Source organism: Rosa rugosa, chromosome 2 (assembly GCF_958449725.1).
Source record: "Rosa rugosa chromosome 2, drRosRugo1.1, whole genome shotgun sequence".
Classification (NCBI taxonomy): domain Eukaryota; kingdom Viridiplantae; phylum Streptophyta; class Magnoliopsida; order Rosales; family Rosaceae; genus Rosa; species Rosa rugosa.
The window spans coordinates 65830875-65858870 of NC_084821.1; the positions used below are offsets into that span (position 1 = coordinate 65830875).

The 27996-nt window shown below is 38.1% G+C and overlaps 2 protein-coding genes, 4 long non-coding RNA genes and 1 other non-coding gene across 11 annotated transcripts; 5 read left to right on the forward strand and 2 right to left on the reverse strand.

Annotated features, from left to right (window-relative positions):
- Nucleotides 1-65: 65 nt before the first annotated feature.
- On the reverse strand, nucleotides 66-139 carry TRNAI-AAU (transfer RNA isoleucine (anticodon AAU)). Its single transcript has one exon. It is a non-coding gene; the product is annotated as a tRNA-Ile (tRNA).
- A 3541-nt stretch (nucleotides 140-3680) lies between these two features.
- LOC133731307 (uncharacterized) lies at nucleotides 3681-6822 on the reverse strand. The gene is made up of 2 exons (XM_062158709.1): nucleotides 5580-6822; nucleotides 3681-5257 (listed from the first exon to the last, which is right to left on the reverse strand). The coding sequence occupies exons 1-2, from the start codon at nucleotides 6820-6822 to the stop codon at nucleotides 3681-3683; spliced, it is 2820 nt and encodes a 939-aa protein (XP_062014693.1).
- A 2016-nt stretch (nucleotides 6823-8838) lies between these two features.
- On the forward strand, nucleotides 8839-10186 carry LOC133734516 (metacaspase-1-like). Its single transcript, XM_062162148.1, has one exon. It carries the CDS (start codon nucleotides 8968-8970, stop codon nucleotides 10015-10017), a length of 1050 nt encoding a protein of 349 aa, XP_062018132.1. The 5' UTR covers nucleotides 8839-8967; the 3' UTR covers nucleotides 10018-10186.
- Nucleotides 10187-11484: 1298 nt separating this feature from the next.
- On the forward strand, nucleotides 11485-11972 carry LOC133729412 (uncharacterized). Its single transcript, XR_009856363.1, has 3 exons — nucleotides 11485-11655; nucleotides 11780-11819; nucleotides 11902-11972. It is a non-coding gene; the product is annotated as an uncharacterized LOC133729412 (long non-coding RNA).
- Nucleotides 11973-11979: 7 nt separating this feature from the next.
- Nucleotides 11980-24094, forward strand: LOC133733147 (uncharacterized). Of its 2 annotated transcripts, XR_009857514.1 has the most exons (5): nucleotides 11980-12034; nucleotides 12237-12273; nucleotides 18082-18753; nucleotides 22714-22860; nucleotides 23844-24094. It is a non-coding gene; the product is annotated as an uncharacterized LOC133733147 (long non-coding RNA). The 2 variants fall into 2 exon arrangements; XR_009857515.1 differs by lacking the exons at nucleotides 11980-12034; nucleotides 12237-12273 and having other exon boundaries at nucleotides 17342-18753.
- On the forward strand, nucleotides 15648-16793 carry LOC133734660 (uncharacterized). The gene is made up of 3 exons (XR_009858485.1): nucleotides 15648-15944; nucleotides 16125-16166; nucleotides 16558-16793. It is a non-coding gene; the product is annotated as an uncharacterized LOC133734660 (long non-coding RNA).
- A 233-nt stretch (nucleotides 24095-24327) lies between the features above and the next one.
- On the forward strand, nucleotides 24328-27940 carry LOC133729414 (uncharacterized). 4 transcript variants are annotated; one of them, XR_009856365.1, is made up of 6 exons: nucleotides 24328-24499; nucleotides 24602-24725; nucleotides 26284-26346; nucleotides 26656-26868; nucleotides 27059-27111; nucleotides 27537-27940. It is a non-coding gene; the product is annotated as an uncharacterized LOC133729414 (long non-coding RNA). The 4 variants fall into 4 exon arrangements; XR_009856367.1 differs by having other exon boundaries at nucleotides 24602-24769; nucleotides 27059-27940; XR_009856364.1 differs by having other exon boundaries at nucleotides 27059-27940.
- The last annotated feature ends 56 nt before the right edge of the window (nucleotides 27941-27996 follow it).

Sequence of the window (27996 nt, forward strand, 5' to 3'; positions counted from 1 at the left end):
GCCAGTGAGCCACCCAATAAAATCAGGTGAAATAATTTTTTTTATATAATAAAAATGTGAAAAAATGGCCCATACAGGTCTCGAACCTGTGACCTTCGCGTTATTAGCACGACGCTCTAACCAGCTGAGCTAATAGGCCCGTTGGGAAGTTTGTAATAATTTACATATTTAGTCTTTTGGATACGCTCACAAATAGTCTTTTGGATACGCTCACAAAGGATGAATTTGAATCTGTCCTAAAGAAGCATTTCATGAATTGGTTATTGGTCCTATAGTTGCTTGAGATTTCCATTTTATAACCTTGGATTAGAATTCGTGCTCCACCTCTTGGGTGGGTTGGGTAGTAGTTGCTGATAGTGCTTCACCTTCCCAAAAGCATGTGAATGTGATGTTTTCCTATTTGAAGTTTTGAACCAGCCCTCTTTCTTGAATTTGGTTTCAGAAAAACGCCTTTCACGCTCAATCTCAAAAACCAAGTTGTAATCTGCCCTACCAGAATTAGATGCCAAAAGTTTGTAATCCAATCTAGATAGCTACACTTCATAATTTTTCCAAAACTGATCCTTCATGAGCTTTTTCCAAAAGCTGAGATCTAATAATTAGTAGACGAAAGAAAACCCATTTTCATTATCCTTTTTGTGAGATAGTGGAGCTCACTTAAACTTTCAATGTCGAAATGATGAAATGGTAGGATATTCTTTCATTAAATGAACTACTGAAATCTTTATAAGTTGACAAAATCCTCAACGAAGTGTGCTCATCATTCAAATAGTCATCTCTTCCATATCATGGAACTGAAAAGGTATGACATATGATTGGAGAAATTGGTAGGTAGGAGATCAAACTGGACTAAATCAATGTCAACAAGCTTTTATTTACAAGAACATGAATATCATGGACAGAAAATCCAGCCGACGAAATTTTCTTATTCCTTAAACTTTCCAAAATATCATCATTGATATCAATGCTAAAATCTATCTATCCAAAAAGTAATATGTGATGCTTCATTTCACTATAACCACATGTTCATAATGCATGCAATTGTACACATATATAACTTCGATTGATGGTGTCCTATCGTCCTCACTATCTCAGATTCTCAGTCTAAACCAATTCTTGCTGGCTATTCGTCATGCACCCCTTCAGTCAGAAACCATGTTGCTTCTTCACCATCAAAGTTTTGATTTCTCTCTCAGTTTTGGTAGCCATAACATCAGCAACTAGAACTTACCCGGTGGCTCCAACTGATCACAGAACACAAGGTCTAGGCGCTTTAGAGATGAGTGCACCAGCTGTGAATAACAGACTGCTGCTGTTAGATTTGCAGCACCAGGTCAAGGTGGAAGTGGCTTCTCAGGATCCTGCTCATGTTCTATCAAGGCGTCCTAAAATCCCACCTTCTGGTCCAAGCCACAGGACCAACAAGACACCTAATTCCTCAAGACATTTGCTACTAGCTAGTTCTTGATTTAATTTGGTTTAGTATAGTATAGTTTTGGATTAATTTGATAAGTTGTTCCATCCTCTTCTATATACACGTAACTAAACTCAGTCTGTTATACCTAATGCCTTTTGTCTTGGTTCTGGATTAGTCATATGGTCTGTGTATCCCATTTATTACTTGGCATTGAAGCTAGCATTCACAACTTACAAGTATCAAAACAGAATGTCAATAACAATATTTGATACCCTTTAACATTGTCGTTTATGATTTGATAAAGGGTTACATCAGCACTAAGAAAGAATTAATAGTTTCATGTTTTAACAAAGTGTAGAGATAATATGAAATAGTTTGTCTTAATTACATCAATCAAGGACTGAAGTAAAGGCCATGAAATATGCTACAAGAGTTAATCAACTGAGGGTTTGCTGAACATGACGATGGTTTGGCAGCACAGCTTCTGCAGAACAAGCTAGAGCATCTTGGTCTTAATTTTTTTGAGAACGGCTAGAGCATCTTGCATGTTTATCCTCTATTCCGGTGAATCTGCAGAACAAGCTAGAGCCAATCTCATAGTGGATGATGAACAATCCCTCTTGCTGACAAAAGCTTGACCTTCCTCTGTCCCACGTAAATTGGCATCAACAACTTCAAGTAGGGTATCCGCAGATAGTGCATTTGCAATCCATTGTTTCAAACTCAAGTTCCCACCAAACACCTCATCTGTTGGCTTCTTTTTTGTAAATGTTTCCAACAGTACAATACCAAAACGGTACACATCCCCTCTTCAGCTCTTCTCCTAACTATTCCTTCCATTCCATACTCTGCAATGTATATGTGGATTTTATATATATATGTATGTGTGTGTGTATATATAAATATATATGACAAAAAAAAAAAAAAAACTAAAATCAAGGAAATTGAACCTCTACATAATTCAAGACAAGTGATAAACAAAAAACATCACCCGTAGCCATATAACCAATTTTGGGTTGTGGCTGGGGTTATAGTTTGATTCAGAGAATCTCCTCCGCTCAAGTGTTTTGCAATACAGTAACATGAGCAACCATATCATCATCATCTAGAAATATGTTGTTGGGCTTCAAATCACAATGGATAATAGGTGTTCCATAACCATAATGAAGGTGTTCCAATGCCGATCAGCCGATGCAACTTCTATCATCATGTTCAACCTCTGTTCATGAGAATAAAACCACTTGTCAAGGCTCCCATTGGACGTACTTCAGTACGACAGCTTTTTTTTTTTTTTTTGAGGAAAAGGGAATTATATTAATGAATACGATTCAAATCGTACATGAGGGTATCCAGTAATAAGTCTGGAGCATTTACAAACCATTCATGATTGACATTAGACTCAAAGCCATGACTAGCTAACCTATGAGCTACTGTATTGGCCTGCCGAGAAACAAACCTAATACAGATACCTGCATTAGCAGCTAGCCATCCTTTCACTTCGGCCACCAGAGCACTGAGCTGGGATAAATCCTCCAGTTCATTGTGGACAGCCACCACTGCTATCTGGCAATCGCTTTCAACTACAGCGTTTGTGACTTCCAGAGTTTGCAATAGCTGCAAACCATGCTTCAGGGCCAGCAGCTCGGAATGTAGAGAAGAGCTTACAAACTCCACCTTATGCGCAAAAGCAGCAATGAAGTGCCCTTGCGCATCACGGATAACTCCACCTGTACCCCCAGATGGAACATTTGGTAAGAAAGCCCCATCGACGTTCAGTATCTCCAACAGGAGGATCCCACTGCTTCTTTATCTTCTGTCGACCTCGAACCGGACTTGCTACCAAATTGGCTTGAAGGTAATATTCCTCATACCATGCTAGAGCGGATGCCACTAGGCCTGAGCTAGATTGGGACTGATTCCTCCATAGGATGGCATTGCGGTTCTTCCACATGCTCCATAAAAGAATGAGCAGCTTGTCAAAAAGAGACGAAGACAACGAGATTGCTCTCTCCAATAGCCATGCTTTCTAGGGTAAATTGGAAGGAGAAATAGAGAAAGGAGGAACATTCCATATATCCCGAGCAGTTGAGCATTCACAAAAGAGATGTTCAATAGACTCGGCAGCTTGGTTACATACAACACATCGGATCTCACCTGTATACCCCTTCCTTGTCAAAGCCATCCTAGTGGGAAGGAGGTTATGGGCGGCACGCCATCCAAATATAGCCACCTTATTTGGAACTTTGGCCTTCCACAATGACTTCTAGAGCTGAACATATGGATCTCCAGCTGAAGGAGCAGCAAATACGTTTCCAATGGAAAACTCACGAGCTACCATATAAGCAGATTTTACCGAGAACCAACCCTTCTTATCATACTTCCAAGCAATCTTGTCGGGCCCGAACCGTCGACTGAGAGGAATGGATAGTACGTGCATGGCAATCTCGACTTCAAAACATGCATGAACAGTCGCTTGGTCCCATGACCCAGTTCTAACCTCAATCAAATCCGAAACGAGTTCAAAAACAGTGTCCGATGGTCTAACAATGGAGTGGGCAGCCACATTAGGAATCCATTCATCTTCCCATATATTAACTGAAATCCCATTACCAATTCGCCAAAATAAGCCAGCTTGGATTACTGGTCTGGCCTCCAGGATACTACGCCAAGAATAAGATGGCCTATCTCCCAAATTAGCCGTGAGAAAAGAACCATTAGGATAGTAAACAGCTTTGAACACCTGAGCCACAAGGGAGTTAGGGTTGGACAAAAGCCTCCAACCTTGCTTTGATAACATGGCTAGATTGTGTGCGTAAAGGTGTTTAAAGCCTAAACCCCCATGTTCCTTTGGAATACACATGCGTTCCCAAGACCTCCAATGTATCTTACGTTTTTCATCAGTGCTTCCCCAAAAGAATTGGGCACATAGTTGCTGGAGATCATCACAGAGGGATTTGGGGAGCAGATAACAATTCATGACATAATTTGGTAAAGCCTGAGCCACAACTTTAATAAGTAGCTCCTTACCCCCTGCACTAAGAATCTTGGATCTCCAACTGATCAATTTCTTGGTGAGCCTCTCCTTCAAGTAAGCAAATATAGCTGTTTTTTCATGCCCCACGTGAATCGGTAGGCCTAGGTACAGACCATGCTCCTTAACACATTTAACACCGAGAATAGAGGCTAGATGAGTTCGTAATTGGAGTCCCACATTACCACTAAAAACCACACTAGATTTCTCTAGATTATTCTTCTGACCTGAAGCCCGAGCATAAATTGAGAGAATATTCTTAAAGGCCTGACATTCTCGAATAGAAGCTTCCCTAAACAGAAAGCTATCATCAGCAAACAGTAGGTGGTGGATAGTTGGGGCAGAAGGTGACATGGTAAGACCCCGAATTGTCCCAGTCTGAACAGCTGAAGAAATTAAAGCAGAAAGACCTTCTGCACAGAGAATAAATAGGTACGGGGATAGGGGATCCCCTTGTCTGATGCCCCTTGTTGGTAAAATAAAGCCAGTAGGGTTACCATTAATGAGAATAGAGTAACTTACTGACTTGATAGAAGCCAAGATCACATCCACCCAAGCTCGGCAGAAACCAAGTTTCACTAAAATAGCCTCCAGATAACACAACTCAAGCCTGTCATAGGCTTTTGAGATGTCCAACTTCAAAGAAAAGAAGCCCTCTGCCTGTCGGCGAAGCTTTTTCATAAAATGTGCTACCTTCGTGGCTACAAGAGTATTGTCCGAGATGAGTCGACCAGGGACGAAGGCACTTTGGAGTGGAGAAATAATACTTGGGAGAAGCTTTTTCAACCTGTTAGCAAGCACTTTGGAAGCTATTTTGTAGACCACATTACAGAGAGCGATTGGACGCAAACTTCGCCTCTTTGATCTTCGGAATTAATACAAGATGGGTGAAGTTAGATTCCTGAGAAAACAATCCAGTATTAAGGACTTCACGGACTGCTTTGCAAACATCGAACTCCACCACATCCCAAAAACGCTGGAAAAAACAGGGAGACATGCCATCCGGTCCTGGGGATTTGGAAGGATGCATCTGAAACAAGGCTCGTTTTATCTCATCATCCGATTAAGGAGCCATGAGTTCTGCATTCATATTCTCTGTGACTCGAGGTTGAATGCTATCCAGTATCATACCTGTAGCCACCGGATCAGACTGCTCAGCACGGAAAATAGTCTCATAATACCTAAGGAGAATATTCTCTACTTCGCCAGGTTTACTAGTCCACTGACCATCCTCGATCATCAAACCCTTGACACGATTTCTACTTCTTCGATTCGATGCTCTTCGATGAAAGAAACTAGTATTACGATCACCCTCCCGAAGCCATTGGACTTTGGAGCGTTGTCTCCAATATGTCTCATTGATCGAAAGTAATTCGTTCAACCTAAATTGGAGGCCCCTGATCTCCTGAAAATGGGAATGCTGGTGGTCAGTTCGCATAATCACATCCAACTTGCTTTGAATTAGTTTCATCTCAACCTGTCGTTGTTGGAAAACCCCTTCATGCCAACTGAGAATCAAGTTCCCCGTTTTTTTTATCTTGCGACCTACTTGGGCCATCGACGCACCCGTGGTAGGCACCATCCAACCTGTCTTGACGACGTTCTCACAGTCTGCATGACTCAGCCACATTTCTTCAAATCGAAAACGCCGAGGAGGGCGACGCACTGGAGGCCGATCAGGATTAGTCTCAAGGAGTAAAGGACAGTGATCCGAGCGACTTAGAGGCAGAGTGATCACAGGGGAAAAAGGGTACAACTCTCTCCACTGGAAGTTCTGAAATGCCCTATCGAGGCGTTCTTTGGTGAATCGATTGGCCCATGTGAACCGAGAACCCACAAACCCCATATCCATTAGACCACAATCCACCAGAGCTTGACGGAACCTGTTCATTTGGTGGACACTCCGAGCAGGGTCACCCGACTTGTCTGCCAGGTCCAGGATTTCATTGAAATCCCCCGCAATTAACCAGGGGATGTGAACCTGTGCTGCTAGGGTTCTAAGTAGGTTCCAGGTAATACTCCGATTTGCCGTTGTTGCCACACCATATATGCCTGTAAAACGAAACACACCTTCTGAGCCAACCACTCCTACTTCTGCATCGATGTGGTTGGCCGAGTAATTCCGGAGACGCAGAGGGATCTCATTCCTCCAGAAGAGTCCCAGGCCGCGACAATCATCTTCTCTTGGTGAACAAAGTACACCATCAAACCCTATACGTCGACGAATATCATTGAGCAGATCTGGTGTAGCTAGGGTTTCCGACAGAAAAACGATACTGGGGTTTCGCTGTCGTACAATATTAACTAGGGCATCTTGGGTCTCGATATTGTTAAGACCCCGGCAGTTCCACGTTAGGATTTTGAAACTCTGCATAGGGCCCCAGCGCGGTAGATACCGGAGGACGGACTCAATACGGTGGCCGTGGGACGCACGGACGTAACTAGGGTTTTGCTCGGGTCGAGAGGGAGGCTCTCTCTCTAGGGTTTTGCCGAAAAGCGCTAGAAATCTTATATAATTTGAATTAGTCCCCAATGGGGATATTATAATGAGAATGAGGCTTCAGTACGACAGCTTTGAAATTGATTCGATTGCAACAACTGATGACTTCGATAAGATTTCGACGACGAAGATTACTTGGCATTTCACATTCAACATCAAAAGATTCAAAACTTGTGAAACCCCCTTCCGGGAAAGAAAAGAAAAAAAAAAAAAAGTTTTTGCAAGAAAAATAACTCTTACATAAGTATGAAATACTTTATACTTTTTTCAAGTTTTCAGACTTTGCTAATTTTGGAACTTCAGTTTGACGCATTATTGTACAACTAGTAATTTGTGGCCGGTGCGGTAATTACTTGATTCTTTTTAGAAATGATGTCGGCAAGAAAAACATAGATCTTTTCACTGAAATTGAGATTTCACAAATTCAAATATCCCTAGACACCCAAAGCTAGGGTTATATAATTGAGGTTTAAATGCAGGTTTTGTAGTTGATCATATCGTGGTTAACTTTGATTCTAGTTAATTTCTACCTAGCTTCACAATTCTAGTTAATTTTTTTTTTCACGCTTTGATTGGGCCATGAGGATCTAATTAGATCAAAACTATGTTTTTTTTTTGGGTGAATAAATCAAAAGTAGGTTCGGATGTGACCAAATAGTTGCTTTTTCCCCCTATGTACGTTGAATCACTTTTCATTACAAAAGTTGTGTGATTGCAAGATGCTGCTCGGATCCCTTTCGTGCTCCCACCAAACTCCTCACTGTATATCTCAAAAACAAAGTAGCAGCATGATCCCTTTCGTGCTCCACCCCAACTATAAACTAACTCACAGTAGATCCCAAAAACAAAGCAGCAGCATCCAAGATAGTTCTTCTCTTTTTGGTAAGTGGCCAGAATAGCTACACTTTATTTTATATTTTCCCTTTCATAATGAACTAATCAAACGACTCTCAAACTTCAATATTCCGAAACATTAAACAAATCTTACTAAAACAGTGGGGCAAAAGTCAAAACCTAATCCTACATTCATATATGATTGTTTTTTGGAAAACGAGAAGAGACATGCATCTAACTTGAAAGGAGAAGGAGCATAGCATAATCTCTGAGAAAAAGAGAAACGTTTCTTTGATTTTATTATTTGCTATGGGCAAACTCTTCTCTTTGATTAGAGAAAAAACTTCGCAATAATTTTTGAAAAGTATTTTGTTGATATTATAAGAAATATACATAAAATTCAATAGTCTTATGTCATAATGCACTTCATTCGTAGCCTCGTAGGTAGTCTAATGTATCTCTAAAATTGAAAGATTCTGAAAGATGTTTGGGGCCTCATTGAATGTTACTCTTTTTTATTACTGAAAGGTGACGTATCCATTTTTATGCATTCGGTTTTGGCAAATAATTGGTTACCTAATTGATAATATTATATTTAGAAGACAAAGTGTATATAAGATAGATGTATCGCAATCTCAACATCTTTCGAATTATACTTCCAGAATTTGGACAATTCAAAAACACATTCATCCATTTCCTATTCCCTAGAATCCTTTTGTCGCACCAATTTAATATTTTCCCTTGATATCTATACATCAATAAAAGAGTATTTGCAAAAGTAAAGAACAATGTTGAATGTTTTTTTTTTGATCAAATAAGAACTTCATTAATAATTAACTGCTTACAATGAATGTTGAATGTTATTCAAGCAAAAAAAAAAAAATTAAATGTTATTGACTTTAGGAGATACTTCAATATTAGGAAGCGCTGGACAAAGCATTTCGTGAAACAGAAATGTAATTTTCTGAGGATGAATATGTATGGTGAATAAAGAAACTCCATATTTGCATAATTTCTCCGTTTTTTATTCTTTCTTCAATCCCACTCTTTCCTAATTCTCAAAAAAAAGAAAGAAAAAAAAAATCCCACACTTTCCTACCCATTTCTTCACATCACCTAGCTTCATCTTTCATTCAAGATTCTTAGAAATCACAATAACATCTAATTACCAATTCACCAATCACCATGTTCATGCCTGTAAGCTGCTCAAACTGCAACACATATCTGCAGTTACCTACAGGTTCTCAGATTGTATGCTGCTCCAGATGCGCATTGCGCTTTGCCAACTCAAGGTGTCCTCCTCCTCCTCCTCCTCTTCCCCGGTCATACTCCTTCTCCTCTTCCTCCTACAACAACCGCCGTCCTTCCCTGTCATATGCCTTCTCCTTTTTCTCCTACAACAACCGCCCTCCTCCGCCTTCTCGGTTGCCTTGCCAACGCAAGCGAGCCGTGATATGTGGCATAAATTATAAGGGAATGGGGAAGAACATGGAGCTCGAGGGCTGCATTAATGATGCGATTGCAATGCAGAATTTGCTGGTCAGGGAGTTCAAATTCCCTGCGTCTTCCATTCGCATGCTCACTGAAAAAGGAGGTCATCAGCCTCCTACCAAAATAAATATAACGATAGCACTGCGTTGGCTTGTGCAAGATTGTCAAGCAGGGGATTCGTTGGTGTTTTATTTTGCCGGTCATGGTGATCAACAGCCCGACAACACAGGAGACGAGGTGGACGAACTAGACGAGACACTTTTGCCCTTAGACTACGAGACTAAGGGAGTGATCGTTGATGATGAGATCAATGAAATGATTGTCCGACCTATTCCGGGCGGTGTCAAGCTCCATGCTATTGTGGATGCTTGCCACAGTGGTACTGTTCTTGATTTGCCATTTCTCTGCAAAATAGACAAAAGCGGCCAGAGGTGGTTCTGGAAGGACCATAGACGACCTCAAAAAGCTGGTGTTTGGAAAGGAACGAAAGGTGGAGAGGTCATTTCCTTTAGTGGATGTAATGATCATCAGTGTGCTGTAGAGAAAACAATCCCACGGGGTGCCATGACTTGGGCTTTCATCGATGCCATTGATCGTGGGTGTGGAAATACATATGGCAACTTGTTAATTGCAATGCAATCTACCGTCCTTAAGGATTGTATTGATACGGATTCCGTCATACAAGAACCACAACTAACTTCAAGTGAAGTATTTGATGTGTTCACAAGGCCTTTCTCACTATAGAGAGCTAGCTAGCTAGCCACTCTTTTGGTAAGCCAAGATCCAATCTTCTTCTTGTCAGCAACTGTACGTGCTCTTTGTATCTCTAATTCTACCCTCGTTTCTTCCCAATTGTCATTCTTTCTCTAATTGGTTCTAGGCGTGAAGTTCCTGTAAAGTTACTCATTTACATGTAAAATGGTTTATTTTCCTGTTGTTTGTGTTGGGAGTAATGAGATTCGATTCCTCGAAAGAAAAAAATAATAATGAGTATCGATTCCTAAAAAAAAAAAGGTAATGAGATTTGATTCTATTATTGCCTTTCGACAAAAGAAGTTTGCGTAATTACCAAAAAAAAAAATGAAATGCATCATTTAAAGTTTTGAATCTTTTCTAGAAGTCGGAATCTCAGTAGTGTGACGCATTAATGTAATTATTCTGGTAATTAATTGGCCCATGGCCGCATGCAGTGATAATTTCCTTGATTACTTTAGAAATGATGAATGCCTAACAAGATATTAAACATCCTTCTTCTTAGAACTCCACTCAAAATTCAGGTTCAAAAATTCAAGTATGACGCACAAAGCTAGGGGCTGGCTACATATAATTGAGGTTTAAATGCAAGTTTTGCAGTTGATCAGGGGTAAAGCTATGGTATGTTAACATTTCTCATACATCAATTATTTTTACCACTTTAAGGACTCATGTTACCACTTTGAAGACTAATATTACTATTTTGAGGACTCATATGGTAAACTAAGAAAATTTACCACTTTAAGGACTAATGTTACCACTTTGAGGACTAATATTACTATTTTGAGGACTCATGTGGTAACTAAGGAAATTTACCAATTTAAGGACTCATGTTACCACTTTGAGGACTAATATTACTATTTTGAGGACTCATTTTACCACTTTTAAGGCAATTGTATGCATGTCCTACGTTAACACATTGTAGAATTTTCCGTTGATCAGATTGTGGTTAATTTTATAGAAATCGACCAATTGAAGGTCTGCTGGACAAGATGACTGTTCATACGCCAAACCTAATGTTGCGTTCTTCAAAAACTTGATCTTGATGTTACATTGCCGCAACATCTTCTTTATAGTTTTTTCTGGTAAGTCTGCAAAACAAGAAAGAGCTAATCTCATAATCGAAGACAAAGAAAACCTCTCTTTCTACATGTCATCACCTAAATCCCTGGCTGATCATGCTATTTTCTATATGACTGCTTGATTTAAAGTTCTTTGATTTCTCTGCATATTAAAACTCAAAAGTCCATAGTGTTGGCTAATTAACAGTTAACTACTTAAATAGTCAACCGGTGGTGATTAGCTCCAAATTCTCTCTTCTAAAGATGCAACCCCCTTATGAACAGTAACTCCCCTTATAAATAGTGTGCTGACGACTTTACCCCTGCATGTCTCAAGTAAATCTCGATTGCCCTGGAGTGTTGTGCTGTCTCTTTCTGGTCATCTGCCATGTTGTTTTGTTGCCACGAAGAGACAGGGTTCGATCAGTAGCCTAAAAGAGAGAGGTACAGTATCGATTTGATCCAAAGAGACATAAAAAGAGAGGGATAGAGAGAGGGCCAGGAGTTTGCATGACCGGCGATTTCAGCTGTTTTGGCGCAGAGATTTTGGCTGTCGTTTGCTGACGAGGTTGGGTTTTCATCAGGCATCAAAGATAATTAGTTTTGGGGGTGAATTCATATTTTCTTTTGTCTTCATTGACTCAGAAGAGTTTCAATTTATCTGATTTCTATTTATTATGGTTGTCTTGCAGTTGTTTACTATTTGGTTGGAGCGCAAGAATTCTTTAGCTGGTAATTTTTTTCTTTGTCAATAATGTTTGTGTTGATTGCAGTCTGAAGTAATTCCCTCTAATGTTCTTAATTTGCTGAAAAGGAAAAGTAGGATTGTTCGAGGTTCAATCTTCTCAGGAGTATTTGGTTGGGAACAAACAAAGAAAGGAAGTATTGATCCTATTCGGGAACCTCTCCTTCTAGAAAAACAGGTCCAATGCTGGCTGGAATTTAAGGTCAAAGCTTAAACTATTAAATTAAAGTGATTTCAGTGATCAGTCAGTCCATTCTCTACTTGATCAAAGTCTTGGTTTTGCAGATTTTTTATTTCTGTTTTTTTTTTTCAGTAACTTTTTTTTAGTTGACGTTTATTATTGCATGATTCTTTGTTGAAATGAAAGTGCTATTGCTGATAACTTTTGTTGAAATATAATGCAGGTCCACCTGACCCGATCCCAGCATCAAGTAGATCTTGGTAAGAATTTTTCAATTTTCTACCTACAGGACTTCTCAATGTGCATGCATCCCTAAATTACAGTGTTAACCTATCTCAAGTTTATGGAATGTTTACTCATCATTTAAGTCATCAACTGTGAAAAAGGCTAGCACTAGGCGCTACCAAAGGTTTTTTTTTTTTTTTTTTTGCAAATACAGAGATATAGCAACCTGTTAAACCAATATCTCCAGCAATCACTACTAGCAAAATAACAACACACACGGATTTACTGTAGTTAAAAGCCACAGAAATCCGTGTGAAATACAAATACTAACAGAAATCCGTGTGAAATGAGCATAATCGGGCCCACAATAATTTATACAATAACAATATCAACGGAAATCCGTGTGCATAAACAACAGTCACAGATATCTGTGTAAAAACTAAAACATTTTCACACTGATATATGTGTGAAAATCAATTCACACTGATATATGTGTGAAAATCAATTCACACTGATTTCTGTACGTATTATAAATTAGTTTATTTCGAAATAATTATTTTTTTATGTTATGTGAATTATCAAGGGACGGATTTCCGTTACAATAAGTATTTGATACAGATATCTGTGTCAAAAGAACATAATTGAGCATGATAAAATATTTTTACACGGATATCTGTGTGCAGATCAATTCACACTGATTTCTGTGTGAAAATCCGAAATTAGTTTATTTCGGGATCATTAATTTTGTTTGTTATGTGAATTACGGAGTGACAGATTTCCGTTATAATAAGTATTTGATACAGATTTCTGTGTGAAATGAGTAATACACACGGATTTCCGTGTGAAAATGTTGACACAGATTTCCGTGTGAAAAGAACAATGAGCTACAGAATTCCGTGTGAAAATGAGACTACACACAGGAATCCGTGTGAATAAACAACAGTAACTGATGTCTGTGTAAAAACTAAAACCTTTGCACACGGATTTCTGTGTGAATAGAACCATTAGCTACAAAATTCTGTGTGAAAAAGTATAGGTATATATAAGGTTGACCACTTATTTGATATCGAAATAACGTCGGATTGAGTTAATTTTTTTACACAATACCTATTAATACACTATAAATAGATGGGTAATGTCAAATTTATTGATTTTCAATTTTTATTTTTTGGTTTGCACAAAATTCTTATATGTCTACTAATGTGGTATAACTAGTTTTTTAGTTGTAAATAAAAGTATACCTTCCATGAGCAACAATGCGTAGGAAATAGACTTTATCAAAATCGACCGTAGGATGTTATCATGATAAGAATAAATGGTTGTGTTCAAAATTTCAGCTATTTTCGTCGTCGTTTGGGTTTCGATCTAGTAGGTCAACCCTAAACTTTAAATACTACATAAAACTAATATGCTCATAACCGTTCACTCGTAACTTATTTTTTTGATCTGTAAACTCTCATGCTCTCATGGGTAGAAGCTATATCAACTAATGTAAAAATTTCTGAAATTTTATCTCCTCAAGGGTCGGCTCCCCTTTGGGAAGTAGAAGCGTTTAAAGGGTTGACCGGTTTTTGGTACAGACATCTGTGTGAAATGAGTAACACACACGGATATCTGTGTGAAATGTTAACACGGAAATCCGTGTGAAAAGAACCATTAGCTACAGAATTCCGTGTGAAAAACTATATTAGCTACAGAATTCTGTGTGAAAAACTCTATTAGCTACAGAATTCTGTTACAATAAGTTTTTAGTAAAGAAAAGTATACCTTCCATGAGCAACAATGTGGAGGAAATAGACTTTATCAAAATCGACCGTTGGATGTTTTCATGATTAGAATAAATAGTTATGGTCAAAATTTCAGCTATTTTTGTTATCGTTTAGGTCTCGATCTACTAGATCAACTCAGAACTCTAAATACCACATACAACTAATATGCTCATAACCGCTCATTCGCAACTTATTTTTTCGATCTGTCAGCTCTCATACTCTCATGAATATGAGGTATACCAAATAATGTAAAAATTTTGAAAAGTTTATCTCATTGTGGTTTTACTCCCCTTAGGGAAGTATAGGTGTATATAAGGTTAACTACTTTATTTGATATTGAAATAACGACGGATTGAGTTAATTTTTTTACACTATACCTATTAATACGCTATAAATATATGGGTAATGTCAAATTTATCAATTTTCAATTTTTATTTTTTGGATTGCACAAAATTCTTATATGTCTACTAATGTGGTATAACTAGTTTATTAGTTATAATAAAAAGTATACATTCCATAAGCAACAATGCATAGGAAATAAACTTTATCAAAATCGATCGTTGGATGTTATCATGATAAGAATAAATGGTTGTGTTCAAAATTTCAGCTATTTTCGTCGTCGTTTGGGTTTCGATCTAGTAGGTCAACCATAAACCTTAAATATTACATAAAACTAATATGCTCATAACCGATCGCTCGTAACTTATTTTTTTGATCTGTAAACTCTCATGCTCTCATGGGTAGAAGCTATATCAACTAATGTAAATTTTTTTGAAATTTTATCTCCTCAAGGGTCGGCTCCCCTTTGGGAAGTAGAAGCGTTTAAAGGGTTGACCGGTTTTTGGTACAGACATCTGTGTGAAATGAGTAACACACACGGATATCTGTGTGAAATGTTAACACGGAAATCCGTGTGAAAAGAACCATTTTCTACAGAATTCCGTGTGGAAAACTCTATTAGCTACAGAATTCCGTGTGAAAACTCTATCAGCTACAGAATTCCGTTACAATAAGTTTTTAATACAGAATTCTATGTGAAATGAGCAACACACAAATATCTGTGTGAAATGTAGACACAGATATCTGTGTGAAAAGAAAAATTAGCTACTAAATTCCGTGTGAAAAAATAGAATAGAGACAGAATTCTGTGTAAACAATAATTAACATGACTAGTTATATATTACCGAGATAAATACACACGAATATCAGTGGTAAATATATATGTATCTCACACTGATTTTCGTGGTAAATTTTTTCCCGCTCACTTTTTTGGAACAAATTCAATTTCCCTCCCCTAGTAGTATTACACACGGATTTCGGTGGATTACTGAGGTACATACACACGGATATCAGTAGCAAAGGTAAATGTATTTCACACGGATTTCCGTGGAAATTCCGCTTATAACCAACAAATTGATCCAAATCTAGAGCTATTGAGTTACTGAAGTAAATTCACACGGATATCTGTAATAAATTTAAATGTATTTCACACGGATATCTGTGTGAAATATTATAAACACACAGATTTCCGTGCATCACTGCTGCTTAAAACCAGATTGGGTTAATTGAAAAGCCTCCTCCGAATTCTTCTCTGTCTCCCTCTCTCTCATCTCCTCCACCCACTGCCCCCCCTCCCCCACCCTCTTCTCCGCCTCCCCCTCTCTCTGCTCCCCCTCACTCTCATATCCCAGCTCCTCTTCTCTGCCTCCCTCTCTCTCATCTCCAAATTGTTTTGGTTTAATGGAGGACAGAGGAACTAGATCTGTTTTCTCTCTCCTCCGACACCCACTTCCGGTCACCACCGTGACTCACCTCCACCATCACAGACCTCACCGACCTCCGACGAGTTTAACGCAGCCTCCTTGACTTCCGGCAACAACCCGTGAAGGACCCTGCGCTTTTTCTCAAACCGACGTCGTCTTACTTGGAAAACGGAGGTGAGCATCGATATATTCTGTTTTCATTTTGTTCTTCCATTTATGTCGAAATCAGTCATTCTGTTTTGTAATCATTCTTTTCTGTAATTGTGTTACTAGTTTGGATTTCATCTATTTCTGAATTTGAGTGTCTTATGGATTGAATTTTGGATTTGGTTTTCGCCTTTTGGGTGTTTATAGGCAGTACTCCTGGGCTCGATATCGAAGTACTCCCTGAATCAGGTATAATTTTCGTTATTATCTTTGGGTTTTATACTTTTGGTTCTCTTCAGTTGATTTGATGATTGAATTGGGTTGTAGAAGTTTATAAATCCAAACATGATAAATGTATTTCAGCAGGGGCCCTTGTGTTATGCTTCTTTGAGAAGAAGAGAGGGTAAGTAATGGCCTTGTCCAATAATTAAATGCCGCTAGGCACAGGAACTTTGCAAGGGATAATATTGCAGCATCTTTTTTTTTTTTTTTTTCTGAAAATATGGGTTGCAATTTGGTTGTTAAGTTGCAATGAAGTTGTGCTATTAATTTATTGATGTTTGATTGTAGTGGGCAGCTATATACATCTTTATTAGTCATAACGTTTGATTCCATTCTTCATGGAATTTTTATGGTGCAGATGGAATCTCAATTGTCACCAACTTGATGAGGAAAAAGATTATGAAAGCGAAGTTCAGACTTCCTCCACTCTCAGATGCAACACCAGCACCTCAACACACCCGCTCATTGTTTTTAGGAAGTTTCTTTTGCACATGTGGTGAAGGAACTAATGTCCATAAATAACTTCTAGGATATTGTATTTCCTTTTCGATTTGCAATTAAGAAACTATTTGTATATGATGACTATGAATATAAGTTCGCATATTCTTTTCTTAATTTATTGTTATTTTATGAGTCATTGATCTGATTGTGTCAACTTTAATTAAGTAAAACAGAACATAAAGCATAATAAGAAAATTAACGAAATTGGTTCCTAATTAATTAGCAGATTTTTTTTTTTTATAAATGCTATCACTTTTACACACAGAAATCAGTGAAAGTTAGGGTAAAAAATTTGACACAGAAATCCGTGTGAGATAGATACATATTTGACACAGAAATCCGTGTGAGATATGTAAACATTTGCTACAGACATCCATGTGAAATGGAGTTGTTCACACGGACTGTGTTCCATTACGGTAATTTATATTTATGGAAAGATAGTGGGGCCCACGTAAGTATTTCACACGGACAACATAATCCGTGTCAGATGAGCATTACCCCCCCTCCAAACCGCACGGTAACACCAATCTGTGCATGTACTGTGTGTAAAAGCTATCTCACACGGATTTCCGTGTGAAAAAGTTTTATTACCCACAGATTAAAATCCGTGGGTAATTGTTGTTTTGCTAGTAGTGAATAAAGCCTTATTATTGTTACAAGTATATGCTATGCTTTTTGTTATTTATAATTACTGATCACTACATAAAAATTTTGAAAACAAATGATCAATGGACCTATATATGGAGAAACGTATGGGATTATGTTTAGATCTTCAAGGACCATCCAATTTAATGGTTTCGTTGTCTGAGCTAATGTCCTTTTGAATTTGATTGATCTGAATGCACAATTCAGTTGGGATTGCAATGAATTTGTGTTCTTTGTTTCCATGTTCAAATCAGATGTATTATAGATTTAGAGTGATAGGACCTGCATTTTGGTATTCAAAATCTAAACTGATGCTTTATGAGGTTTAGCTTGGGTATTAGTTTGTTTATTATGTTGGGGATGTTATAGTTTAGGGATTCAGTATGTAATAGTATGGAATAAACTGAGCAATGGGATAAACTGATATAAACTCTGCTTGAGCCCATAATATTATCAGCCTCTTGCTTTTGGAGTTTTGATAATAACTTTCTTCTGTATCAACTAATAAGATGGTAAAGACCAACAAAATAAGTCCATCTATGCTTTCTGTTTCTTTAATTGTGTTTATTCGTATGTAATGTTTTATTTAGGTACCAGCAATTCTTTAGCTTTCATGGCAAAGTTGATCTCTTTTTCTTTTGTGTACAAGATTGCTTTCATATTGTACTTGGTCTGACTATTCTTTCATTTAGCCACTTTTGTTATTCTTTTCATGTTTTTGTTTTCGAGTATGCAGCTCTGAAGCTCAAAAGATCAATTCATTGGTATTTAGATTATATAGAATGAGATCTTGAAGCCAATTACATGGATACAGAATGCTAAAAACAACAGCCAAAACTTGATGGATCAATCTGCTATTGGGTTGTCTCCTTGGAAAAGGGCATTATGCGCTTCTTAGACAAGCAGAGCTAAAAACATTGGTGGATCTGCGTGTGAATGAGGTTTGCTTCTTACTAAATGCATAGAGCAAACAAGTTGAAGGAAATCTGTCTTTTGTGACAGACATCTGTTATGCTAAGCAAAGCCAGGGAAATGTGGAGATTTGTTGCATCATGAAAGTACGACTATTGGTGATGCTTTGGATTTGATGCAGAAAACTTTTGCTCTGTGCCTTTTCTTATCTGTATATTGCTTGATTATCTGGATTCGTGCTTATTTGTGGTTACATGTTGATTTTGCAAGTGAGGTTTACTCTTGAGGAAAGGAGAGGAGACAATATGTGGGTTCCGCCGATACACAGCAAAAGAGAGGAGGGACAAGGGGATGGGAAGAGCATGAATCTGGTATTTGATTGTTAACGCATCAGGTGAAAGTCATTCAGTTTGTAATTGTCTCTTTGACTGGATGGGATGTGCTTATCTTTAGTGGATACAAGTTTTTCACCGGAGACAAAGGCAAGATGGAAGAGGTATTTTCATGTTTTTTTAAGGGGTTTTGTCCATTTACCCCATTTCTAGGGATTTTTTTCCCACTTACCCCATTAAGTTTTTTTAATTCTCTCTTACCCAATACACTCTAAGGGAGTCTTCCCTAATACCCCATTAAGATTTTTTTTTTGTTTTTAATTTTTTTTTAATACCATTTTACCCCTCACCCCTTTGTTACTTAGAGAGAGAGAGAGAGAGAGAAAATGGAAGAGAGAGAAACCATAGGAGACTTCGCCGGAGCCCGTCACCGGCCGCCGGAATCCGGTCACCGGTCGCCGGAATCCGGTCAACTTTCGCCGGAATCTGGTCACCGGCTGCCGCCCACCGGAATTTGCTGAAAATCTCACCGGAAAGTTTTTTTACCCCCAATAGACATGTATTGCCCCCCAATAGATGACTATCAGCCATGTATTGCCCCCAATAGACGACCATCAGCCATGTATTGCCCCCCAATAGACATCTATTACCCCCCAATAGAAAGGCAATAGACGTCTATTGCCTCCCAATAGACGTATATTGCCCCAATAGTCTATTGTCCCCTAATAGACGTCTATTGTCCCTCAATAGATGTCTTTCAGCCATGTATTGCTCTCCAATAGGCGTCTATTGCCCCCTAATAGACTTCTATTGCCCCCCAATAGATGTCTATCAGACATGTATTGCCCTCCAATAGGCGTCTATTGCCCCAATAGAACTGTCAGTAGCTGAAATGGGAACTAATATTCCTAAAATTAGACAAATAAAACTTTGATTAAAGAAAAAAACAAAGAGATTATATTAATTTAAAAAGGCATATTGCCCCCCAATAGACATTCAAAAAAAATTTCCCTTTCTCTCTGCCCCATTACTTAAAAAAAAAAAAAAAAAAAAAAAAAACGGAAGAGAAAAATTGATTTGGCCACCCAGAGAAATACTCTGGGCACCAAATCGAAGCAAAAACCCAGAAATCCGGCCAGACGTCACCGGTGGTTGTGCTTGCTGCTCTCTCCAATCCTCGAAATGCTAGCAAAATCCTCCTCAGTGAAAACGGAGTCGTTATAGGGGAAGGTCGATCAATCCGGTTTTCTCCTCATCCACGATTGCCAACGATCGTGCAATCGAGGCTGCAAATGGAGATGTGGTCCTCATCAATCCTAGCCAAAGATGATCAGATCGGCTTTCTCCTCGTTGGCTGAGCGGTCGAAGTCTTAATCGGAGTTGGAGGCCGAGTTGTTGAGGTTGACGACGATGGCAACTGAGCGGTCGAGTTCAGAATCGGAATCGTTTGACGGCGACTGCAGTCGTGCTCGACGGCGGTGAGAGAGAGAGAGAGAGTTGGTGACGACGCCGTGGTAGGCGGCCCGACTCTGGTAGTAGGCGGAGTTGGCGTTGGGGTTTTGCAGGGCGGGGAGAGGGGGAGAGGGGGAGAGAGAGAGAGAGAGAACGCAGATCGGAGAATGAGAGAGAGAATCGGTGTCCGAGGGGAGAGAGAGAGAGTGGACAGAGTGGCGCAGTTGTAATTCTTTAATTGGGTGGAGGGTAAAATGGTCATTTGGTGTTAAATTGTGTATGTGGGAACAAAAATCTGATGCTGGGGTAAGTGGGATAAGTTTTGCTTATTTTGGTGCTTTGGGTCAAGGACCCATTTTTTAAACCTTCAGCATTATGTTCTGTTTTTTTTTTTTTTTTTTGGGATACGGTTTGGCCTAGACATTAAATATGCAAAGTGACATTTCATTTCGAGGTTGTTTTGGATGTGTATTGTTGTCAATATGAAAAAAAAAGGGTCATTGACCCAAAGCACCAAAATAAGCCAAAGTTATTCCAGTTACCCCAGCAACAGATTTTTGTTCCCATCTACCAAATTTAACACCAAATGACCATTTTGCCCTTAATCTAATTAAGAAATTACATCGTGCCACTGTCTATCTCTCTCATTCCCTCCGGCAGATCGATCTGTCTCCTCTCTCTCTCTCTTCGCTCTCTCTCTCTCTCTCTCTCTCATCGAGCTCGTACAGCTTCAGCGAGTCAGCAATGCGCGCCAGCAAGCTCCCCTCAAGTTGTTCTCATAAAGATTCAGGCCTTCCAGCCGAGTCAACTCGTCGGGAATCGGCCCCGTCAGCCGGTTCATGGAAGCGTCAAGCAGCCGGAGCTTTTTCAACTTCTCTCTCTCTCTCTCTGACGCCGTAGACCATTGTCGTTGGGGCCGTGGTGGAGGACGAACCGGGCAAGAGTTGCGGGGGCTGCGCCGCCGCCATTGCACTCTAGCTTGCTGCCGCAGTCGCTGGTGAGGTAGGAGAAGTGGTTGGTCGAGTGGGAGCTGCCTATATGGGCCCGGATCCGGCCCGACCAGGTCTGGGTCGGAGCAAGGAAGGAGCGGTGGGTGAGGCTGGGGAGGGCGAACCCGTAATTTTCGAGGACGGGGCTGCCGGAGTTGGGTTGGATGGCAGGCCAGATAGGGAAGGGTCAGTTGTTGAATTGCAGTTTTTTGTTTTCTGGTGGTGACCTTCTCTACACATTCCTGGGCAATCGAATCACAGTCACCACGATTTTTTTTTTTTTTTTTTTTTTTTTTTTTTTTAAGTAATGGAACAGAAGAAAAAGAAAAAAAAACACAATTTTGAATGTCTATTACCCCCCAATAGACGTCTATTGGGGGCAATAGTTATTGGGGGCAATAGACGTTTTTAAATTGATATAATCTTTTTTTTTTTTTTTCTTTAAGCAAAGTTTTATTGTCTAAATTTTAAGAGATTAGTTCATATTCTGGCAACCGAAAGTTCTATTGGGGGGCAATAGGCGTCTATTGGGAGGCAATACATGGCTGATAGACGTCTATTGGGGGGTAATAGACATCTATTGGAGGGCAATAGACGTCTATTGCCCCTCTATTTGAGGGCAATAGATGTTTATTGGGGCAGTAAATCTTTCCGGTGGGTGGCGGCCGGTGACCGGAATCCGGCGAAAGTTGGCCGGAATCCGGTGAAAGTTTGCCGGAATCCGGCGGTCGGTAACCGGGCTCCGGCGAAGTCTCCTATAGTTTCTCTCTCTTCCATTCTCTCTCTCTCTCTCTCTCTAAATAACAAAGGGGTGAGGTTATTAAAAAAAAAAAATGTGAGGGTAAAATGGTATTAAAAAAAATTAAAAAACAAAAAAAAAATCTTAATGGGGTATTAGGGAAGACCTCCTTAGAGTATTTTGGGTAAGAGGGAATTAAAAAAACTTAATGAGGTAAGTGAGAAAAAAATTTCTAGAAATGGGGTAAATGGATAAAAACCCAAAAAAAAAAGTGTGTGGTGGATTCTGCTCATAATTTTAAGGCAGTCAAGCAAACTCATATGGATGCCTTTATATGATTCTTTTCCTAAAAGATCCCATGCGAATATTTTGTACATCATGTTGTACTGCAACCTCATTACCTTCAATGTTATTTGCTTTGGGAACCAAGAGTCAAATTTTCAAGAATTTCTGCCCCTCTGTCTAACCGTCATCTCTTTTACATGCTTTCACTGAGATTGAAGATTGCATTATCGAACTCACCGTTAAACTGAAGCTTTTTTTAGTTTTACCCACTTAAGAGAAAGTCTTATGGAGATTCAATGCTAAATCAGACTTGGTAAGTTTGGTGGTCAACTGCAATGTCAAAAGACTCTTTAACCTGATAGTTAAAAACTTATGGGTTCCCTTTGAGTTGCATTTAGTAGCACGACATGGTAGTAAGACACATTGATAAGTTACGTTTCTGAAAAGTGAAAACCATGTAAACAAACTAAGTTGATCATCTTTGAACAAAAACTTTTACTGTCCCAAATTTTTGTTTTGTTTGGATATACCTCATGACATTGGGAAGCATTGCTTTTTCATATGAATCGATCAGCCATTAATCCCTCTATACTACCTCAATGACTTTTCGTATTTCATCAAAAATGGGTCTAAATGATTTGCTTTGTCTATTCTTCTAGGGAAAGATCTAAGGCATCCATCACCAGGTGGCAGGATGGAGTTCGATTCTATTAAGCATCATGTACATTTCTCCCCCTGGATTGCATCAACAGGTAATGGAGCACCTAGAGGAAACAAGCACTCTCAGCTTTACAATGTCAAGAAGGGTAAGAGTATGTAAAAATAAAATTTGCTAAATTATTAATTGGGCTAAATACTGGTTACTACCTTGTCGTTTAGGTCCAAAATCAATTCAGTCCCTAGACTTCTAATTTCATCAAAAACACCCATGTACTTTCAATTTTGATCTTAAAGGTCCAATTCGTTAATATTTTGTTATGGGTTCAAGTTATAGTTGGATTAATTGATGAAAAATTATTTATTTGATAGATTTATAATAGTGGGATTCACTCCTAAATTGACTATGCAGGTCACCTCAACACCACATCATAAAACATAGGCCATATATGAGCCACATCAACAAGTTAAATGACTCAATTGTCGGAAGACTAATAAATTGGACCTATTAGATCAAAATTGAAAGTGCAGGGGTGTTCTTGATGAAATTAGAAGTTCAGGGACTAAATTGATTTTGGACCCAAACTACAGGGTAGTAATCAGTATTTAGCCCTTATTAATTATTTCCAGCCACCATTCCAAAGCTTATGAGATCAAAATTTTTTGGATTATATAATGATTGAGATCAACCTTACTTTTGTAATTGTTTTTATGTCCCATAAAATTGCTAGGCAGGTAAGTTTGGATCAGGCGGTTTGTTGCAGATGTAGGAGTTCATAGAGGTTTTTAAACAAAATTGTGGCCTTTATGCATGATTTTGAAGACAAGGAATTAATTGACATTTGAATTGATAGTGGCTATATCAGCTATCATTGGTTGTATTGCTCATTCCAAAAAAAAAAAAAAAAATTAAAATTAAAGAGATGATCACCGGAAAGGAAGGAATTGTTCAAAGCAAAACCGAGCAAGAACCCAAAAAGGCAAGTTTTAAAATTTTCGCTTCAATTCTAATTTCAGGACTATATTCATTGTGTGCAGTTTCTTTTCCACTTAGTTTTTGCGTTTTATCTACTCTGTCCGTTCAATTTAGTCATCCCTTAGTTAATGAGCCAATCTTAGTTGTTTATTTCAGAAACAACTATGAAGATGAAACAACACTATCAGATCAGACCAGCACAAATACATTGGTTCAATCTGACACAAAAGACCTTACCTAGCCACTTCTGCTTTGCAATCTTATGCTTTTTGTCAAGCTGTGTAACTTTTTTCGATAAGGATCATTCTCTATGTTTTTTGTAATGCTAACGGTCCTTGAAAAACAATTGACCAAAACAGCAGACATTTTGTATATCTACTGATCAATATACGTAAAAGCTTTTTTACTATTCTGCTTTGTTTTCTCATTCGGTTTTTTTACTTTTTTTGCAACATTACACCAAGTTATTGCGACTAAAAAACCCGCAGCATCGCGCGGGTCTTTCTAACTAGTTGCCTATACTAAAGCGCTATCTCCCCGTGAACAGTAACGTCCGTATTGATTTACCCATTTGCCCCCGTTTGTTTTCTTATTACGAAGCTGCCATCAGCCCTACATGTAAATAGTCTGATCGCTTTCTCTCGCCAGTCGCAGTGAGAACCCAGTCCAAATCGCTCTTGCTCTCCGCTCGAATCAACAAATTTCTCTCGCTCTGCTCGCGCACAAGTCCAAAACCAAAGAGATAGAGATCCGTTTCCTGCTCAAAATCTCAAACTTGCTACCGCTCGGTTCATTCTTTTGAGGTGTCGTTGGTAAGTCTGGATCTTTTCTTTGAAATTGATGTTGTGCTTGATTTTGATTTTGATGGATGCAATCGGGCTTTATTCCATTGTTTTGGTAATGGGTATGTTTAGAGATCGATCGACTTTGGTTCAATCTTGAATCTCTAATTGCTAGCCGGGTTCAAATCTTCTTCATTTGCTTCTGAGATCAACATCAGAGCCAACCCAGACTCGATTACAGAATTCCTCAGTTGAGGTGAATCCTCATCTCCTTCTTTCCAATTCTTTCTTTCAGTATAGGTAATTTTCATTTCTTGCTCCGTCATGATTATATATTCTTCGTTTCTTCAATCCACACAAGATCAAATATCACTATGTTGATCTCATAACTCAGTCTCTCATTTCTCAAAATTTGCTTTACCAAGTTATAGTAATGAAAAACAAATTTTTAGTGATTTTGTTTGTTTCTTTCTTAAGTGTTGTTGTTTTTGCCATTTTCTCTTCTTTGGTTGCTTTGTTCAAAGTGATTAATTTACTTGCCGTGTTCTTCTGTCATTTGTTAGTTTTTTTGTCATACTAAGTTGCTCTTTCTACTTTGCTGTTGGGAGCTTCTTATGACAGTCCATATTGTGCTTTCCATGCTTCTCAAACGAGATTTTTACAATGATATGTACGTCAAGCATTTCTAGCAGGTTGTTAGTCAGAGGAGATGTTCATCAATCATTACTGTTAATATTGATTCCTATTAACAGACATGGCGAGAAATAAGATTATTAGTATACCATGCACCTTCACTAACTTAAAATCCACTTTTGATAGAGATCTAAAGTTATCTTTTCTGATTAGAGAATCCAATGCTCTCTAATGGTTAGATAAACTTTATAAACTTCATAAACTTTATACATTCACTTTAATGCTTAGATAATAGAACCAAGCCTTTAATTCCCTTCGTTATGATTTTCCGCCCTTCATGTCTGCATTCTATGTGCTCATTAGAGAGCATTGGTTTTTGCCTTTACTTCTATTATGGAAAACATTTCAATTTGGATAATAAATAACCATGACCCTGTCAATTTGGTAAATCTGGATATTTTCTTTCAAATAGCCTTTCGAGCTTTTTTTTTTCTTACCAAGCAAACAACCCCGCTGAAGTTAGATTTTTTGTGTTTTTTGTGTAGTTGGAACTCAAAGAACTAATCAATTTTCTGTTCTTTTACAGCATAGATATTCTTTACATATCATCAGAAACAAACTTTGCTGATCAGAACACAATTCTCAGGACGCTACCTAAAACTAATTCATTTAGCTCTTAAGAATAAGTAAAACTCTGAAAACAGCATATTTTTCTTTTCATACTAGGTGCCAGATTTTTGGTGTGTCAATTTATTTATTTATATTTTTTTAGCCTTTTGCTTCTGGTTCGAGCAGCTTTGTGTTCACTTTTGGCAGCTTTATAATTAATTTTAAAAATTATTGCTGTTCTGTTTGGATTTTTCTGGCATGATCTCTAGAAAATGTTAAAAGAGTAATCCAAGTGATATATCCAAGTCATATAAACCAAATCTTAAAAGAAGGAATACTTTGTTAATCATTATCTTTATAAATACTAGAGTTTTGCATTGGTTACTGATTTTCTTCACTATAAACCATGATTCAATGTTTGAGCTGTAAACTTCAAGTTTACAGCAGTTGATGATGTTTTTACTTTGATCACCATCTAGGTAGCTAGGTATCCTAGGTTCTGTAAGAATCTTCTGTGTTTGTGCATCTAAAGTATTATGATATTCAGTAAATACTTTCCTTTTATTCTGCAGATCTAAGGAACAGTGTGCTGTCAACTTCTTTAGCTCTTTCGGCTTTAGATATAAATATTCCAGGTTGTTTGTTTACAGCTATTGAAATTTTCTATGTAAATTGTCTTTAATGGTTGCTGTTCTTTTTTCAAAAGTGAGCACAGTTTCTTAACTAATGGGAATAATGATGTTGATAGTACACATTTCATTTATCATTATATCCGGGTAGTCTGAGTATATTTATTTACTGCAGAAAGTCACAGGATCATGTGATCGTAAATGAAGTTCTGTGTTGATGCATTTCGCCTAAGAAATAGTAGTTCTCCAAAAATTAATCGTCATATTATAGAATATTTATGAATGATGTATGATTAGTTAATCATTTATGTACAGAAATGGCGGTTCGACATGGAAGAAATAAACAATATATTTTTTTGGGTGAAAAGAGAAGTGAAGATGAACTCAGCGTTTCACAAAGTAGTCAAGAGAATTTCTCGAATATGAGGAGGAAAAGACAAAAGCAAAGAGCTGGTGATTCCACTATGGTTGAGCATTCAATTTCATCTACTGTTGTTGGTGTTACAGACGCTGTACCTGATACCGCTGGTAATTATTATATGCATTCGTTATCAATATTTACAGTTTTGTTATATATGAAAAATTAATTTCAATAATTTAGATAAAGGATCTAATGAATTACTTGGTTCATAATAAGTTATCTACATTGGTATTAATAGTTTTTTTTCCTTCATTTCGGCTCTTCAAGTATGCTAATTTTTGTTAATTTTCTTTTCAGCTATGCCATCATGTCCAAGGGCGCGAAAAATGCGTGTCGATTCTCAAAAAACTGTAATACATCTTATTTGTATACTTATAATCAATTATGAATACGTAATTAATAATGAGAAAAGGAACAGGTACATACCCTTTTCTTCATTGATTTTCCTTTGTACATGTTTGAATGTGAAAAGGAATTCAGGTGTGCCAAAAATTGGATCTTTGGGAAAGTTTTGGAATTTTGGTATTGAAATTCTGAGTGGGTATTTGGAACCTCTGTTTTCTGTCAATTTGGGTGCAATCAATTTTGGCATATTGTCTGATTGGTCAGTGATGAGTGTTTGATCTTAATGAAACAAAGGTATTTCCTAAGAGTTTAGTAGGCGACAACATGGTTTATTTTTACTCAGAGATGGATTGGTACTCTTTTGCTATTGAGTTGTTGTCCTGGAACTCATGCTTTTTAAATAATTGTGTGCAAATTTTTGGAATGGCAGAGAAGGAGATGGAATACAGGGTTGAGTTGTTCAACAAGTAGGTTTTCTGCATGGTATTTTAGTTGATGTCACAAACGAGTAATGGGGTTTTTGCAAGGTAGTATTTGAATCCAATTTCTTTTCTATCTCAGCTCCAATAGTTTGAGCAATTAGTTCGGGTGCTTCTTTGCCATGTCACAAATCAGTGCTGGTTATGTAAATATTTGTATAAAGAATGTATAAAGCTTAGCAAGCAAACAACCCCGCGGCATTGCGCGGGCGGGATTATCTAGTATATACTAAAGCCTTGGGGGTTTTTTGTAAGATATATTGTGGTTGTAGTTGGAAGGATCCTGGTCAATTCATTGTAATATAAAACTTAGACTCTTAATGGATAGGTAATTGTGTTGCCTATTCCTCTGCAATGATGTTTATGCTTGCAAGATGGGAAAGTCTACCTGCAGTAACATATCTACCATTC